This window comes from Neolamprologus brichardi, chromosome 22 (assembly GCF_056152115.1).
Source record: "Neolamprologus brichardi isolate AB-2024 chromosome 22, ASM5615211v1, whole genome shotgun sequence".
NCBI lineage: Eukaryota > Metazoa > Chordata > Actinopteri > Cichliformes > Cichlidae > Neolamprologus > Neolamprologus brichardi.
The window spans coordinates 15,531,243-15,547,582 of NC_142124.1; the positions used below are offsets into that span (position 1 = coordinate 15,531,243).

Sequence of the window (16,340 nt, forward strand, 5' to 3'; positions counted from 1 at the left end):
AGCAGGCCAACACAGCTCAATGGGTAAAGCAGACTGACGAATCGGGCATTTTTTTAGTTAATTAAAGGGTTTAAATTAGAAAAACTTACATTAATTATGCTGCATTCCTTTTATACTGCAGCCGAGACAGACCAGGGAGCGGTAGGAGACGTAAGGTTAGGCACGGTAATATTTAACACTGTCACACAGATGTGTCATTATGATTGATCAGGCAGGAGCAAGCAGTATCCAAAATTAGCAGGTGCAACAAGGAAATCTGACTAGTTTCATGCCATGTCTGCTGCACACTAACAGAAGGTAATCAGAGTTGGCTATAGGTATCACACCCTCCCCTGTGAACACGCAACAAATGTCTCTTTTTATTAGAGCAGCTGCTCCTGAAGCGGTCTCTGACCAGGCCTGCCATTACTAGATGACACACAACAGAATTAGTGAGGATCCTAATTGCATCATGTGTCAGCTAAAATGATGGCTTTCATAATGAGTTACAGGCTCCATATTTTCATACAATAATGATAAATTTGTAAAAAGGCTTTTGTCGAAGCATCTAACAGCAAGCTTTGAAAATAAACAATATAATATTCATAGTATATACAGTGCTCTGAAAAATGTGTTTGCCCCTCTCTGATTTCTTATTTGTCACACTTACTTTTCTATTCAAACCTACCTGGTTCTGTGTGAAAAAGTAATTGTCCTTGGTTGTTCAATCATGAATTAACTGTGATGAGACACATTTTTTGAAAAAACTGAGTCCAGCATCATGAGCCACTCCCAGGTCTGATTACTGCCAGACTTTTTTAATCAAGAAACCACTTAAACAGAAACTATCTGACAAAGTGAAGTAGCCTAAAAGAGCTCAAAAGGGAACACATAATGCACTATCTAAAGAAACAGATGAGACATCTATCAGTGTGTAAAGGGCTCCAGAGCAATTTCTAAGTCTTTGGGACTCTATTGAATCACACTGAGAGGCATTATTAACAAATGGAGGAAACTGGTGAACCTTCCCAGGAGCGGCCAGCCTTGCAAATCAGTGGCTCATCCAAGATGTCCCAAAAGACCCCAGAACAACATCTAAAGAACTTTAGGCCTCACTTGCCTCAGTTAAGGTCAGAGTTCACGGTTCAACAATAAGAAAGAGACTCAGCATAAATGGCATCCATGGGAGAGTTGGACCAAAAAGAACACAAAGGTTTTTCTCACATTTGGCAAAAAACATCTTGATGATCTCCAAGACATTTGGGAAAATACTATGTGGACTGACATGAAAAAGGTTGAACTTTTTAGAAGGTTTGAGTCCCGTTACACCTGATGTGAAACTAACACAGCATTTCATAAAAAGAACATTATATTAACAGTCAAACATGATGGTGGATGTGTGATGGTCTGGGGCCTCTTTACTGCCTTAGGACCTGGACAACTTGCTGTAGCTGATTAAACCATTAATTCTCTACCCAAAAATCCTGAAGGAGAATTTGCAGCCATCAGTTTGTGTCCTAAAGCTCAGGCTCACTTGAGTTATGCAGCAAGGCAATGATCTTAAACACATCAGCAACTCTACCTTTGAGTGTTTTAAAATAAACAAAATGAAGGTTTTGAAGTGTCGTACTCAAAATCCAGAATTAAATCAGATCGAGATGGTTTGGTATGACTTTAAACAGTTCGGCCATGTTTGAAAACCCTCCAGTTTGGCTTAATTATAACAATTCTGCAAAGAAAAGTGGGACAGAAATTCTCCACAACAATGTGAAAGATGTATTGCCAGTTACCGCAGACGCTTGATTGCAGTTCTTCCAGCCAAGTGTAGCACAACCAGTCATTAGGTTTAGGGGGCAATTACTTTTTTACATTGGGCCAGTTAGGTTTGGATAACCGTTTCCCATCTGAGAAATCATAATTTACAAATTGCAATTTGTATTTACTCTGGTTATCTTTGTTCAATATGAAAATTAGTTGCTTGGATGATCTGAAATGTGAAAGTGTGATAAATAAATGCACCACAGCACTGTATGAAATAACACTGTCTTTTGTTATATGTAGTCAATAATACTATAGTTTTCGTTCGGATGCTAACAGGCAGACAGCTTCCAGCTCTTTTAAATCACTTTCTTGTCTGTGGTTTGTGAAGTGCTGCAGCAGCAAAACTTTATTTGATGTGAGCTGCTGCCTCCAATCATCACACAGCACACTGCTGGGATGTTTTTCGGGGAGTGCTGCAAACTCATCAATTCTAGATTCAGTTTAATTTGTCTGAATCCTGCGTTTTTAACATCTCTATATGGACACATGTTCTTGCAAATAAGATAACTTATGGTTTTGGTTATTGCGTTTGACTCTGTGGAGTTAGCAGCTCATGTGCCTGGAGACTAGCGTTGTTGTTACTGGTCTTAAATTGACTACTTGTGCACCTTCCTTTACTGTGACTGCGAGTGCCATTTATCTTTGTTTTGACAAGGTGTCGCTTTTAAAAGTGAGTTATAAAGTTTTCGCTATTTCGAGTATACAGGGGTGTGGGATATGTTTTGCAAACTGTAGATGTTTGATGTATCTTGCATTGCTTCGGTACTGAAACTAGCCAGCGAGCTACTTCTGGATGCCTAATAATAAGCTCAGGTGATACTAATAAGGGAGGCTGTGCGACTCATACACAGGGGACACAAACAGGAAAATGCTGTTTTGCTATCTTAAAACAATTGTTCTTTAATATCCAAATTTTTATTATTTTTAAGGAAGTCAGACACATCGGACAAATATAGTTGATACATCCTAGTTTAGTAACATTTACTGCATTCATTTAAATCGAGCATTTATATTAAAGCACACAATTTTATATTCTGCAGATCAATGCAAGCTTTTTTTTTTCTTTTACAAGTTAATTTCCTTTTGCTCAATAAAACGCACATCAGTGCACCTTGAGGATATTCCACCTGTCTGTCAGCCGTCACATCACTAAGCTGGAGGGCTGGTGGAGGTGTGTGCATGGGCGTGCACGTCTGCCTGTATGTGTGCGTGGCTGCAGGTGTGTGTCCACTGGTGCTCGTGGACGCCCTGCTGTTGTCATGATAAACCAGTGACAGCTGTCATCCTGCAAGCAGCTCATTCCCATGGTGTGGACACAGGCACACGCACACACACACACACACATACAATTACACAAGCATACGCATACACAAACAGACCACTGTTCATTGCACTCCTGCAAATGTGATGGGGTCTCAGCAGGTCTTGGTTCGGTGTGTTGGGTCATTTACACAAATCTCCTTACCTGTCGAGCTGAGGAATGAGAGTCTGCCTGGATAACTGAATGGTCTGTCTGTCAGTGCCTGCCCTGCCTGCCTGCCTGCCTGCTTGTCTGTCTGTTTGTCTATTTGTATGACTGACAGGTTCAAGGGCCTGTGTGAATTGTGTTAAATTAATAAATTGTTAACAAATTAATAATGCATGTCTGTGCTTCATTCTCAGCACATCAGCACCTGTAGTTCGGGACAATGCACAACATTTTTTTTCCATCTCAGCAAATGTGGAACACCGCTTAATGTTTTGACACAGGCACCATTACTAATGACACAGAATCAGTGGAAATGTGTATTGTTCCTAACTTCATACTCTGATCTATTAAAAAAAGGAGTCTGGGTCTATTTTAAAATTCATTTTAAACCACTTATTTGATTCATTCTGTTTCTCATTTCCTATCTGGTGCTGTTTGCACCAACACTTTGCCTAATTCAATCTGATCTCTATTTTTTGTTGGCTTGTTTGTTTCACTATATTTCTGTTTGTCTCTATTTGTTCCTATCTATTTATGTTCCCCTGTTAGCCTCTTTGTATTTCCTGTCTCTACTCAGTGTTCTGTCCGATTTCTAGTATCTTTTAGGATCGTTTCTATTCATTTCTATGGGTCACCATCTGTTGCTAGAGTCTGTGAGTCTTTGACCAAAGTTATTCTCTTCACCCATCCTGTGGGTGGAGCGTGGTTTGGTCCCTACCTTATCTCTGTCATCTGTACATGCATCCCCCCCGGGGCAGCACTGCCTGGATGAGCCAAAAAAGCGTGCATGTATACCTGACAGTGCCTGTCTACACTCTTGTAAAGGATATGTCTTTTTCACTATATCAGTGAGTGCAGTTTAAGAGACAAACATTTGGTATTCCTCTGTCGTGTCTGAAACTGAATTATGTCAACATGGGAATTCCATTTAATTGATTGTCATCCCAAATTGCACTTGCTGGTATGTACAAAAACGCATGTCTGCTTTAAGAGTGTGCTACATGCAGTTTTGCCTCTTTTATGTATATAACTATAAATTATACAGGTATAATTTATACCATGTTTAAAGTTGGACGCTCTCTGAAAAAAAGGTTCAACATTGTATCTTTTCTCACTGTGATACTGGCAAGGCTCAATTTACTTTTGATAAATACTGTTTAAAATGCAAAAAATAAGCATTTTCTTTGTAATATCCAGAAATGAATTGGGTATTTAAAACATATGTGTAGATAAAAGTATTTTGAAAAAGTGAATTGAGCACACTCTTCTGAAATAACCTCCCATACAGCCAATGTCCCAGTGACACAACAAGGTCCAATGTAGTATGTTTTTTTCTCACTGAGTGTATCTGTATAAATTATATGTGTATAATTTATGCCGTGTGCACAGCGCAATCCATGTGTCTTTATCTGTTATACAATAATCAGTACTACTGTCAATTTGACAATGCTCGAAATCAGATGTGATCGCCAATTAAAGAAAATCAGGCAAATCGATTTTCACATCTGTTCCATATGTTTCGAACCAAATCAAGGTTTAATTGAAAGATTAACTTTAAAAAAAGCCAATTGGGAAACATTTAAATCTAAAGTTCCTAGGTGGTGATTGGAGGAGACGAGAGCGGAGCTCAGGAATTGGAGAAACTGGAAACTTACCCTATTATTGGAGGAGAGGACAGCAGCTCTGGGTGTGACAGGAACTGCAGCCTAACCCTTAAACCCCACTTCTAATTCTAACTGGCTAAAAAAAAGCAATAATTTTCTATGACATGTACAGACTTAAAGGCAGATAACTTATAGTCCATAAAGGGCTGTTCAGACTATCTACTGTACGTGCTAATTTTCATATCTGAAATGCTATGTGGGAGCTCCATATTTCCAAAATATGGTTTTAACATGACTTTACAGTTGATGTGTCATGAGAAAGTTATCCATCTCTAACAATCCAGACACAGCATAACAATCACACTGTAGAGAAAAGAGTGAACCTGTAAGACTAAAAATTACAGTGACTGAGAAAAATCACTTCTTAGAGGGAGAGAGTTGGGGAGTTGGGCTGGCTGAACTTTAATCTTTAAGATTGATTAAGAAATAATGTTAGCTATATTGAGAATGAGATCTTAATTGCTAATTTGGTAAACAGACAGAATCGATTATACTAAATTGTCGATTGACTCACCCAGTCTAATATAGCTGTGAAAATTAAAACAATTTATTCCAAAAGCAAGAAATTCAATTGAAAAAAAAAAAAGTCCGCCCCTCGGTCCCTCCTCCTCTCCCTAATCCAGGTTTTCTATTTGTCACTCTGATTTGATTGACAGCTGAGGACACATGTGGGGGCACTGTGAGGGGCGGCAGTGGGGTGGTGACCAGTCCCGGTTACCCCGGCAACTATGGTAACCAAGCCGACTGTACTTGGATCCTATTGGCCGAACCTGGAGACACCATCTCTGTCATCTTTACAGACTTCCAGACAGAGGAAAAGTATGACTATCTGGAAGTGGAGGGATCTGAACCACCAACCATTTGGTGAGTCGTTGTATTCACTTTGCCATGCATGTGTTTATGTCCCCATTAAGGTATTGCTGGGAAAAAGAATTGCTGACTTCTTACGTTGCAGTCCTTAATTGCAGAATGAAAACGACCTACAATTTAGTGTTAAATTCGGAGAAAAAGAGATGCATGCAATCAGTCCTGTGATCAAAATGAAAGCAAGCTGTAGATGCTCTTGTTGCAAATGCTCTTATGCCTTTTATGACAAGCAGTAAATGGTGGCTCAAACACTTACCAGTAGAGCTTCATAGAACCTGCAGCTGGCCAGTAAAATAAAGAGTATAGCGGTTACAAGTTCCTGGTATATTTGTTGTCTTGTATGAAAAGTGGTGCTGGTTAAAAATTGAACTTTTAAAAAAAAAAAGATTTTGTTGACATTTGAGATCTGACATTTCTGCAAAAGCAGGTGTAGACACGTAGTTGCTGAGTTTATGGTTCAATTCAACCACACTTGGAGTACGGTAATAAAAAGTTAGAATGGGTAATAAAAATAAGCTAGAACTCAAGTAAGAACAGGTAATAAAAAGAAAACATTATTATAGTTATAAAAGTACAGTTTTTATTGCTTGTTTTGGAGGTATAACAGTTTTGACCTGTGACCTGTGTAAGTGTGTGGGCAACCGTTTCATGTACAGTACTTGTGCATGATTCTTGTGTACCTCACAGGAATTAACCGATCTGTGCTAGTTTTATAACCCCATGTTTTCAGATGGTTCACTCATAACAATATTTTATCGCTCTGGCTGTTTATTGATTGTTGTTAAATTAGAGTATTGATCAACCATTGCCTTTGCTGTAACCAATTTGAATCTAATCATGGCTTCGGATTGGAGTGTAGGCATGCCTGTGTTGTTGGAAGGAAGTAATAATAGCCAGCTACCTGCTTTTAGGAAAGTGTAGGTGTATCTACACAGGTGCTCACTTGTGTGATACTTGGAATTATGTTAAATGAAGTCAAGCTATGCTGGTTGCATTTCACACATATCCCAAATTGTGATAGTCGCTATATATATATAACTTTTAAGATGGCACATTAAAACAATATTTACATATTTAGAAGAATGCATTAAAAGCAAAAGAACAACATACAAATATTAGCCAGTAAAAACTAGCTTTACAAAAGCCATAAGAAGTCTCCAGTAATGTGTTCTGCCAGTTTACTTTCTTGTACTATAGAATGAAATATGCATTGATGTACTTATGTTATCATGCCCGATGGCCACAAATTCACAGTGAGGAAAAAAAAGAACACTAATATTTTCTAATACAATTAAATAATTTGTAACAAATATTTAGCAAGCGTAAAGCCATTTAGGTAATTTGTATCTTGCCTTCACTTTGAACCAGAGGCAAATACAGAACCTTACTGCTGTAAAAACTCACCTTCTAAGAATATTTACAACCACTATTTATGGCTCACTTAGCTTGTTGGCCTTTGGGGGGAAATGTGGTGCTGGCTGGTAGTGTGTGATTTAGTCTGACTGCTGTCTTGGCTCATGTAATATATTACTGTTTAGTTATTTACTTGCTGAATTAACTCTGGAGTCACATACTAAGGTCGCTGCATAGGTTGATTTTCTCATATCATGGGTCTTCTCTGGCAGTCAGGTTGGTCATGCGGTTATAGTTTTCTACTGAGAGGAAAACAGAGACAATCTGGTGTACAGCCTGGAACAAAACTGTTACCAACCTGTCCCGATGCCAATAGAAGCACCTGCTAAACATTTACAGTTGAGGTTTTCTTTGAGGTCAGTGTTTTCTGACAGCCCAACAAGTTTTGATGCATTACATTTAGCACATGTTATCTGTCAGTCCGGTGGATAAATGTATAGCTGAAAACCATGAGGGACTTAGCATGTCAGTTCTAGGTCTGCATTTCAAACAAAGTATCATACATTGCTGTGCAAAGTCTTGAGGCACCCCTCATTTCTTTATTTTTTGCCTTGAAAATGGGAAACAGGTGCAGCACATTTATTTTATTTATTCTTCAGCACAGCCGAAACTCTCTTAGGCAGCTTTCTTGTAATTTCTTGAAGTAGTCTTCAGGAATAGTTCTCCAAGCTTCTTGGAGGACATTTCGATGCTCTTTGGATGTTGGCGGCCTTTTGTTCTGCTCTCTGTCAAGATGACCCCACAATGCTTCAATAATATTGGGGTATAGGCTCTGGGGGGTTTTCTATCCAGTATACTTTTAGTGCATTGGTGATGTGTTTGGGATCATTGTCATGCTAAAAAAAAAACAAAAAAAAAAAACTATCACAACCTTTTCTCCCTGGTTTCCTTCCTTATGAATGGCTTCTTGAGAGCCACCCTTCCACTGAGACCATTTCTGATAAGGCTTCAGTGAACAGTAGATGGATCAACTGAAAGGGCAGATGCATCTCCCAGGCCTTTGACATTGCTTTCAGCTTCTGTTCATCTGCTTTAGATAATTTTTTAGGCCTTCCATGTCTTCTTTACTTGTGTTTTCTGTTTTTAGGAAACATTAGATAGAGTAGTGTTTCCTGACCTTTTGGAGCCACGGCACATATTTCACATTAGGAAAAATCACACGGCACACCACCAAACACAAATGTCACAAAAAGCATATTGATCTTTTTCCCCCCGCACACCACGCATAGCGAAATTGGCTCAGTTTGTTCCGAGTATACCAGTTTTGCTTTCTTCTGACCACTACTCATGCTAGGGCCTTCATCTGGATCGGAATTTTCTCCAGGACCCAGGTTAGACTGACAACTTTTTCTTTTCAAATATTTATCGATTGCTATTACACGCTGTGTTGTCTCACTCGCAGCATGACTATTATGTAATTTCTTCTTTGTCTTCTTCTGCTTTACTTTCAGTTGGAAACCCATTTAATTAGAGCAGGTAGTTGTACTGCCCTCTAGTGGAAGAGAATGTAATTGTTCTTCCTGTTACTCAGGCCGGTCGCTTAGGCTACGTTCACACTGCAGGTCTTAATGCTCAATTCCGATTTTTTGATTAATTCCGATTTGTTTTTTTTGTCTGCTTGTTCACACTACAAACAAAATGTGAGCGCTCTAGTGTGAACCCTCAAAGCGGCCCACGCAAACAATATTGTTTGACTGATGGCCCTTAATATAAAGACTTCGGACTTTACGTTTCCCAATTTTTGCTTTAAGTTATTTTGTTATTTACATAATAATGTAAATTTTATGTAAATAACAATTTCATTATTATTTACATAATAATGTAAATAACCTAATAATTATCCTTATTGCTGTTTTAGAGGAGCGGTGCTTCAAAGGATAGTTGCAGATTTCTGTCAGAATCTGCAGATTATGCAGTACAAATAAAATGTTCACGTTTCTCCAACGTTGTCTTCCCAACAGTTTCACTGACATCTACACTGGATGGCCAGGAAGCATTCGCGATGTCTTCTCGGGCGCTTCTCCGGAGCTGATAATTGGCATCTGTCTTGTGTCAGTGACGTAAAAGACGGATTTAATGCGACATGACCGTTCACACAGCAGTCGCTTTCTAAAACATCGGATATGTATCGGATTCAGTACCACATACGAAAGTGACCCAGATCGGATTTGAAAATATCGGAATTTGTGCCGTTCACACTGTCATACCATGATTGGATATGGGTCGCATAGGGTCAAAAAAATCGGATTTGATGCGCTTTCGCCTGCAGTGTGAACGTAGCCTTTGTGTACTAATCAGGTGGAACCAGATAATCTTCCACGGCAAACCTGACCATTTCTCACAGCACACCTATGTGCCGCGGCACACTGGTTGGGAAATGGTAAGATAGACCATGCTGATAAATGCTAATTTTGTGACCAATAGCTCTTTGGGAATAAGTTAATTGTTGCAAAAATATTATTTTAAGCCTGTCAATCTGTGTTGTATTTTATTTTCCATAGATTCAGCTCTAGAAATGTAATTTTATTGTGTGTTTTGGTGACTGGCTGCTAGTAACAAAGAGCCTAAAAATACAGTGAAAATTGTCAGATACAAGGACTGGAGTGAACATGAGTCAAAAAGCAACCAATGTCCAAAGAAAACCTCTGAAAGACCTTCAAAGAGCACTTAAAAGGCAGGAAAGTATTTCTCTTGGAAGCAAAATACAAAGAATTAATTGGTGATTCAAGACTTTTGCAGAGTACTATACGTATAAGTCTTCCCGTCTAACATTGATTGCCTCGTGGCTTGACAAAATAACAATTTCACTTTGTCACTTTGCTCTTTTTTTTAATGCAAAGTTATTTTTCCAATAAGTCATTGAGCCAAACAAATTAGATTTTCCAGTTAACTTCAATTCAAAGAACAGATACAAATCACATCCATTCATGTGTTTGTGTTTTGTTTTTTGTTTAAGTATCCATGCTGGTTTGCATGCGAGTAGATTATTTTTTCATTGACTGTCCTCTCTGTCCTCATAGAAATTCTTGAAACTTGATATTGACAAAAAGTCACTCTGTCAACAACACTGTTCCCATGCCCCATACCGAACCGAACCGTGAATTTTGTTGATTCACGGTTCGGTTCGGTTTGATACTTTGGTGTCACAGTTCGATATTTTTTCGATTAAAGAAAAATGTTCATGCCTTTTTAATTTGTCATGTATTAAAATTATAAATATATATTTTAACTCAAAAGTACAGTTTTTAAATTTAATGTTGCTGAAACAACAAAGTAATAAAAAAAATAAATCTATCGGATCGAGAAATCACTCATCTTTGGAAAAGAGAGTTTATTACAGAGAAATGGCTCTTTCCAAAATAAAAGCTATACTATACGCTTCTTCTGGGGTATACTCTCAGCAGCATATTAAACATATCAGGTCCCCATAAGGAGAATCATGTGCTCCTTGAAATGACGTTAACGCCACAACACGGCAAATCCCCGTTAACAAGCTACCGCGGATCGCCCCGTGCGTGGGGCTGGACGGCCAACACGTTAACGAGCAAACTGCGCTAACGCACTAGTTCCCACCAATATGCCACGCAATTGAGCATTGCGTGGCACATCCGACATACTGTTTTACTTTTGTCAATGATGCGCTTACCTTCAGGGTCATACGTCACATGAAAACCAAAATAGTTCCAAACGCCAGATCTGAATGAGGGTGGGGGAGGTTCAATTTGCCATGTTGCAACGAGAGCTCAACTTCTGTCTTGCTAGCTTGCCCTGCCCTCAGTGAATCTGCGTTCGACTACTCCGCCTAGGCTGCACTGTCGAGCGCAGATCCACTGAGCTCTCAACATAGACGGCATCGTCAGAAGAAAAGTTGATAAAATAAATTACAAATTTTGTATTCTTCGATACATATGCGTACCGAACCGAAAGCACTATATCGAATGGTTCAATATCGATACGAGTATTGTTGCACCCCTAATATATACCCATGTTGAAAAAAAGGTTGCACTCCCTTTAAGAGCTGACCTATTATATGTAATTGGCTCTTGGAGCTGTTACAAATAGACAGACTTGGATGGACGTGTCCTATTTTCTAGGATTGCATAAAATTGTGTTTCTATGTGCACATTTCACATTTGTTTCATAGCTGAAATGCACCTTTTGCTTCCTTTTTCTTCAATTCTTGGAATCACCATTATTGTTATTACCATTGCTTTAAAAAGAAAAAAAAATATGCCTGGATTATTAGAAATTTGTCTTTTCCTTCAATTTGAGTTTTTGTTCAGCTATAGTGCTTTTTTGTTATTATGATACACCGACTGAATTTAAAGTCACGTCGTACAACCATAACACAGTTCTATGATGAAACAATTTAAGACGGGTAAATATCCAGAAGCCACAGATACATTGGAAGGTGTCTTAACTAATCAGAGTGTCCCTGGGAAGTCCTGGGACTCATAACAGCATTATAGCGCATGTAAAAATGTGCAAATAAGATCCTTATTATTTACTGTGGGCAAAATAAACAACCAGCTGATTTGACATCAAAGGGAGTGCTTTTAAAATAGGTTCAAACAATATTTGGGTATCTAACAGATATCAGTAACAGTGTAGGTCTTTTTGCATCCCTAAACTGGTAAAAAATTATCATCAAAGTTGGCTTGATAGGTGCTACTTTTTCTCTAGAAGTTATTAAATAAACATTTGGCATGTACAAGCAAAGGCGTAGTTCACTTTAAATGACATCATTAGCAGTGGCAGAATGTAAGCTATTGACTCTTTTGCTGCATGATAGTTCTTGTAAATGCCAGCACTTGATACCTGATTTCCTCAAAAATTGACTCACAACACGAAGTGCTAATACACTAATTTCCATAGACAATTTAGGCAAGAAGCTAATAGCTAAAATGCTAATTTTCACTGCAATTAGAACAGAAAGCTAATGGCTAATTTTCCAGTAATAGTGAGCGCTTGGAATAATTTGCTATGTGTTTATCAATTGCTTTGGGGCTATCAGCAGTGTTTTCACACTCACACCACCGTACTCAGATACAGCCTACATCCATGTTCATACACACTGTCACTTCTCACACACATTCGCAAACGTGCACATCCACCGAGACCCTCTCCTTTTCAGACACTTGTGTCTAATCAGTATGCAGAGAGGTTTGCTTGTGCCTATGAGAGAAGTATATCACTGCAAACTAAATGCCTGTAATCCTAGCCTAACACTACACACTCATACACACAAGCACACACTTATTATTTTTTGTTGTTTCAGAGTCAGTTGCCCTTGAAACCAAGTAGAGCATCTTAAATAGAAGGATCTCTTTCTCTCTCTCTCTGCCTTGCTTCTTCTTTCTCTCTCTGTCTCTCTCTTTCTGTCACTCCATTCTTTCATATCTGTCTACCTGACTACAGAAAATGGCACACTGTTTAGTGCACTTAGGTACACCTACTTGACAGCTCGTCACAAAATCCATGGTAATGGTGGACTCGGCTATTCAAACTCTGTCATTTATCAATTCCCTGCTTGTCTAGAAACACTTTTTAGGGCCACTAAAACTTAATTTTTGTCAGCTTCGAGATGGAGTCGAAACCCTGTTGCCAAGTGCTTGGCGTCATATCACTGCAGGCAGGTTGATATAACAGACAGTTAATTGTGCTCTGACACCACAGTATGATACAGATATCCTCACACAGCCATTATACAATATGCCTAATAGTCATTTTGCAATTCACACACGCACAGTACACAGATGTACAAAAAACAGCTGCTATGCAAATTCACAACACTTTCTGTTATAGAAGCTTTCATTTTAGTGTGTGCTTGTTTTTTGAACAGCTAACACTATGACATTAAAAAACAAACTTCAGTTTGCAATCAGCCCTCATAACCCGATGTAACAGTACTGTGTGCCCTATCATCACAACTGAAACAGCAACACATTTAATGGGGCAGTATGCATTGAACATCACAACTGCAAAAACAAACCTTAGTGATTGTCTGTAAAGTCAGAGCATCTCAGAAGTGCATGATGTGCCCAATAGATTATAGGGTTGTTAGGTGAAAATCACCAAAGTAAACATTGTTTTCTTGTCCTTGTTCTCATTAGTCACTTGTTTTGCCTATATTGGAATACAGTTCATTTTTTCTTTATAGCGTTTGAAGTTCTACATGTTGTTGTTGCATATTTTAATAGTTAATAGTTGCATATTATAAATTTTTAACTTTGCATATTTAGATCAACAAGGCCGGCATCAGCTTTGCTCGCTGATAACAAAAGCCATTAAAAACCATATACATCCAAGATCCACACCCAGGAGTTTATAACGTGCTTGTTATGTTTCATTGTTGCCTGTGAGAACATTTTTTTAATATAACAGAAATAGCTTTTACAGGCTTTACTCTGGCAAATAGGGCCAACCTGCTGACAATGTTTGATTTAATGGAGAGTAACAGCTAAGCACTGTGTGACTGGAACAAGTCCAGGTTAGTCACAGAGATATGAACCACGTTTCTCCCACATCATCAGTCAAAATTTACTCATAATGTACAGTGGTGAAATTGCTCTGTTCTTCTACGTGGCTCAGCCTTATATCGTTCTGTCTGTTCGTAATCGTCATAGCACATCACATGTTACAGGAGGGGTCTGCTGTTCTCATAGCATTAGCATTCGTTTGAAATATAGAAAAAGAAGCTTTGTGAGAATGTGTGTGTGTGTGAGTGAGTGTGTGAGTGATGTTATGCTTGCCGAGTGCTAATCAATGCTCCTGGCAGAGAGGATGCTGGGATAGCGGCAGCATCCCGAATCGGAAATGGAACAGTGACCTTGAACACAAACACACACCTTCTCTGTTTTTCTCACACACTCAGCAAACAAACACACATATCAGATCTTTCCAAATATGTATCTAAAGATACAGGAACACACAAGCATATCAATACAGGGGAACAGGGAGCCATGCTAGTTTGGTTCCAGGTGTTTGAATCAAATTCCACAAGCCTGTGTTGACAGAGTTCAGTATTTCAGATTAGCCCCGTGCTGTCTGTAATGACTATGACTCCAAGACCAAGATGCATTTGTAATGTGAAAAAAAAAAAAGTAAAAAAAAAAAAATCAGCCCTGGATTGGTGCATCTCCATATTTGTTTGGGTTTTTCTTCTTGCCCAAAATGATCTGAAATCACATCAGCAACTTATTTTAATTTCAATTTCAATTTCAATTTCAATTTCAATTTTATTTATATAGCGCCAAATCACAACAAATGTCGCCTCAAGGCGCTTCATAGATACAGAGAAAAGCCCAACAATCATATGACCCCCTATGAGCAAGCACTTTGGCGACAGTGGGAAGGAAAAACTCCCTTTTAACAGGAAGAAACCTCCGGCAGAACCAGGCTCAGGGAGGGGCGGCCATCTGCTGCGACCGGTTGGGGTGAGAGAAGGAAGACAGGATAAAAGACATGCTGTGGAAGAGAGACAGAGATTAATAACAGATACGATTCAATACAGAGAGGTCTATTAACACATAGTGAGTGAGAAAGGTGACTGGAAAGGAAAAACTCAATGCATCATGGGAATCCCCCGGCAGCCTACATCTATTGCAGCATAACTAAGGGAGGATTCAGGGTCACCTGGTCCAGCCCTAACTATATGCTTTAGCAAAAAGGAAAGTTTTAAGCCTAATCTTAAAAGTAGAGATGGTGTCTGTCTCCCGAATCCAAACTGGAAGCTGGTTCCACAGAAGAGGGGCCTGAAAACTGAAGGCTCTCCCTCCCATTCTACTTTTAAATACTCTAGGAACAACAAGTAGGCCTGCAGAGCGGGAGCGAAGTGCTCTAATAGGGTGATATGGTACTACAAGGTCATTAAGATAAGATGGGGCCTGATTATTTAAGACCTTGTATGTGAGGAGCAGGATTTTGAATTCAATTCTGGATTTAACAGGAAGCCAATGAAGGGAAGCCAAAACAGGAGAAATATGCTCTCTCTTTCTAGTCCCTGTCAGTACTCTTGCTGCAGCATTTTGGATTAACTGAAGGCTTTTCAGTGAGTTTTTTGGACATCCTGATAATAATGAATTGCAGTAGTCCAGCCTGGAAGTAATAAATGCATGAACTAGTTTTTCAGCGTCACTCTGAGACAGGATATTTCTAATTTTAGAGATGTTGCGCAAATGGAAGAACGCAGTCTTACATATTTGTTTAATATGTGCGTTGAAGGACATATCCTGATCAAAAATGACTCCAAGGTTCCTCACAGTGTTACTGGAGGCCAAGGTAATGCCATCCAGAGTAAGAATCTGGTTAGATACCATATTTCTAAGCTTTTCAGCGCCGAGTACAATGACCTCAGTTTTATCTGAGTTAAGAAGCAGAAAGTTAGTGGCCATCCAAGTCTTTATGTCTTTAAGACATTCCTGCAGTTTAACTAATTGGTGTGTGTTATCTGGCTTCATGGACAGATAGAGCTGGGTGTCATCTGCATAGCAGTGAAAATGTATGCTATGTCTTCTAATGATGCTGCCTAGGGGAAGCATGTATAATGTAAACAGAATTGGTCCTAGCACTGAACCCTGTGGAACTCCATAATTAACCTCAGTGTGTGAAGAGGACTCTCCATTTACATGCACAAATTGGAGTCTATTAGATAGATATGATACAAACCACTGCAGTGCAATACCTGTAATACCTACAGCATGTTCTAATCGCTCTAATAGGATATTATGGTCAACAGTATCGAATGCTGCACTAAGGTCAAGAAGGACAAGCACAGAGATGAGTCCACTGTCAGAGGCCATAAGAAGATCATTTGTAACCTTCACTAAAGCTTTTTCTGTGCTGTGATGAACTCTGAAACCTGACTGAAACTCTTCAAATAAACCATTCCTCTGCAGATGATCTGTTAGCTGTTTGACAACTACTCTTTCAAGGATTTTTGATATGAAAGGAAAGTTGGAGATTGGCCTATAATTAGCTAAGACTGCTGGGTCTAGAGATGGCTTTTTGAGTAAAGGTTTAACTGCAGCCACCTTGAAGGCCTGTGGTACATAGCCGATTATTAGAGATAGGTTGATCATATATAAGATCGAAGAATTAATCAATGGCAGGACTTCTTTGAGCAGTTT

The 16,340-nt window shown here is 39.0% G+C and overlaps 1 protein-coding gene across 3 annotated transcripts in view; it reads left to right on the plus strand.

The window, feature by feature from the left end:
* The window catches only part of csmd3b (CUB and Sushi multiple domains 3b), a 370,269-nt gene that overhangs the window by 191,655 nt on the left and 162,274 nt on the right, over nucleotides 1–16,340 (plus strand). For 2 of the 3 annotated variants that reach the window (XM_006787920.3, XM_006787921.3), the window contains exon 5: nucleotides 5,589–5,796. In XM_006787920.3, coding sequence (XP_006787983.1) covers nucleotides 5,589–5,796 — 208 coding nt within the window. The remainder of the gene's footprint in view (nucleotides 1–5,588; nucleotides 5,797–16,340) is intronic. The other variant, XM_035906501.2, reaches the window with a different exon arrangement.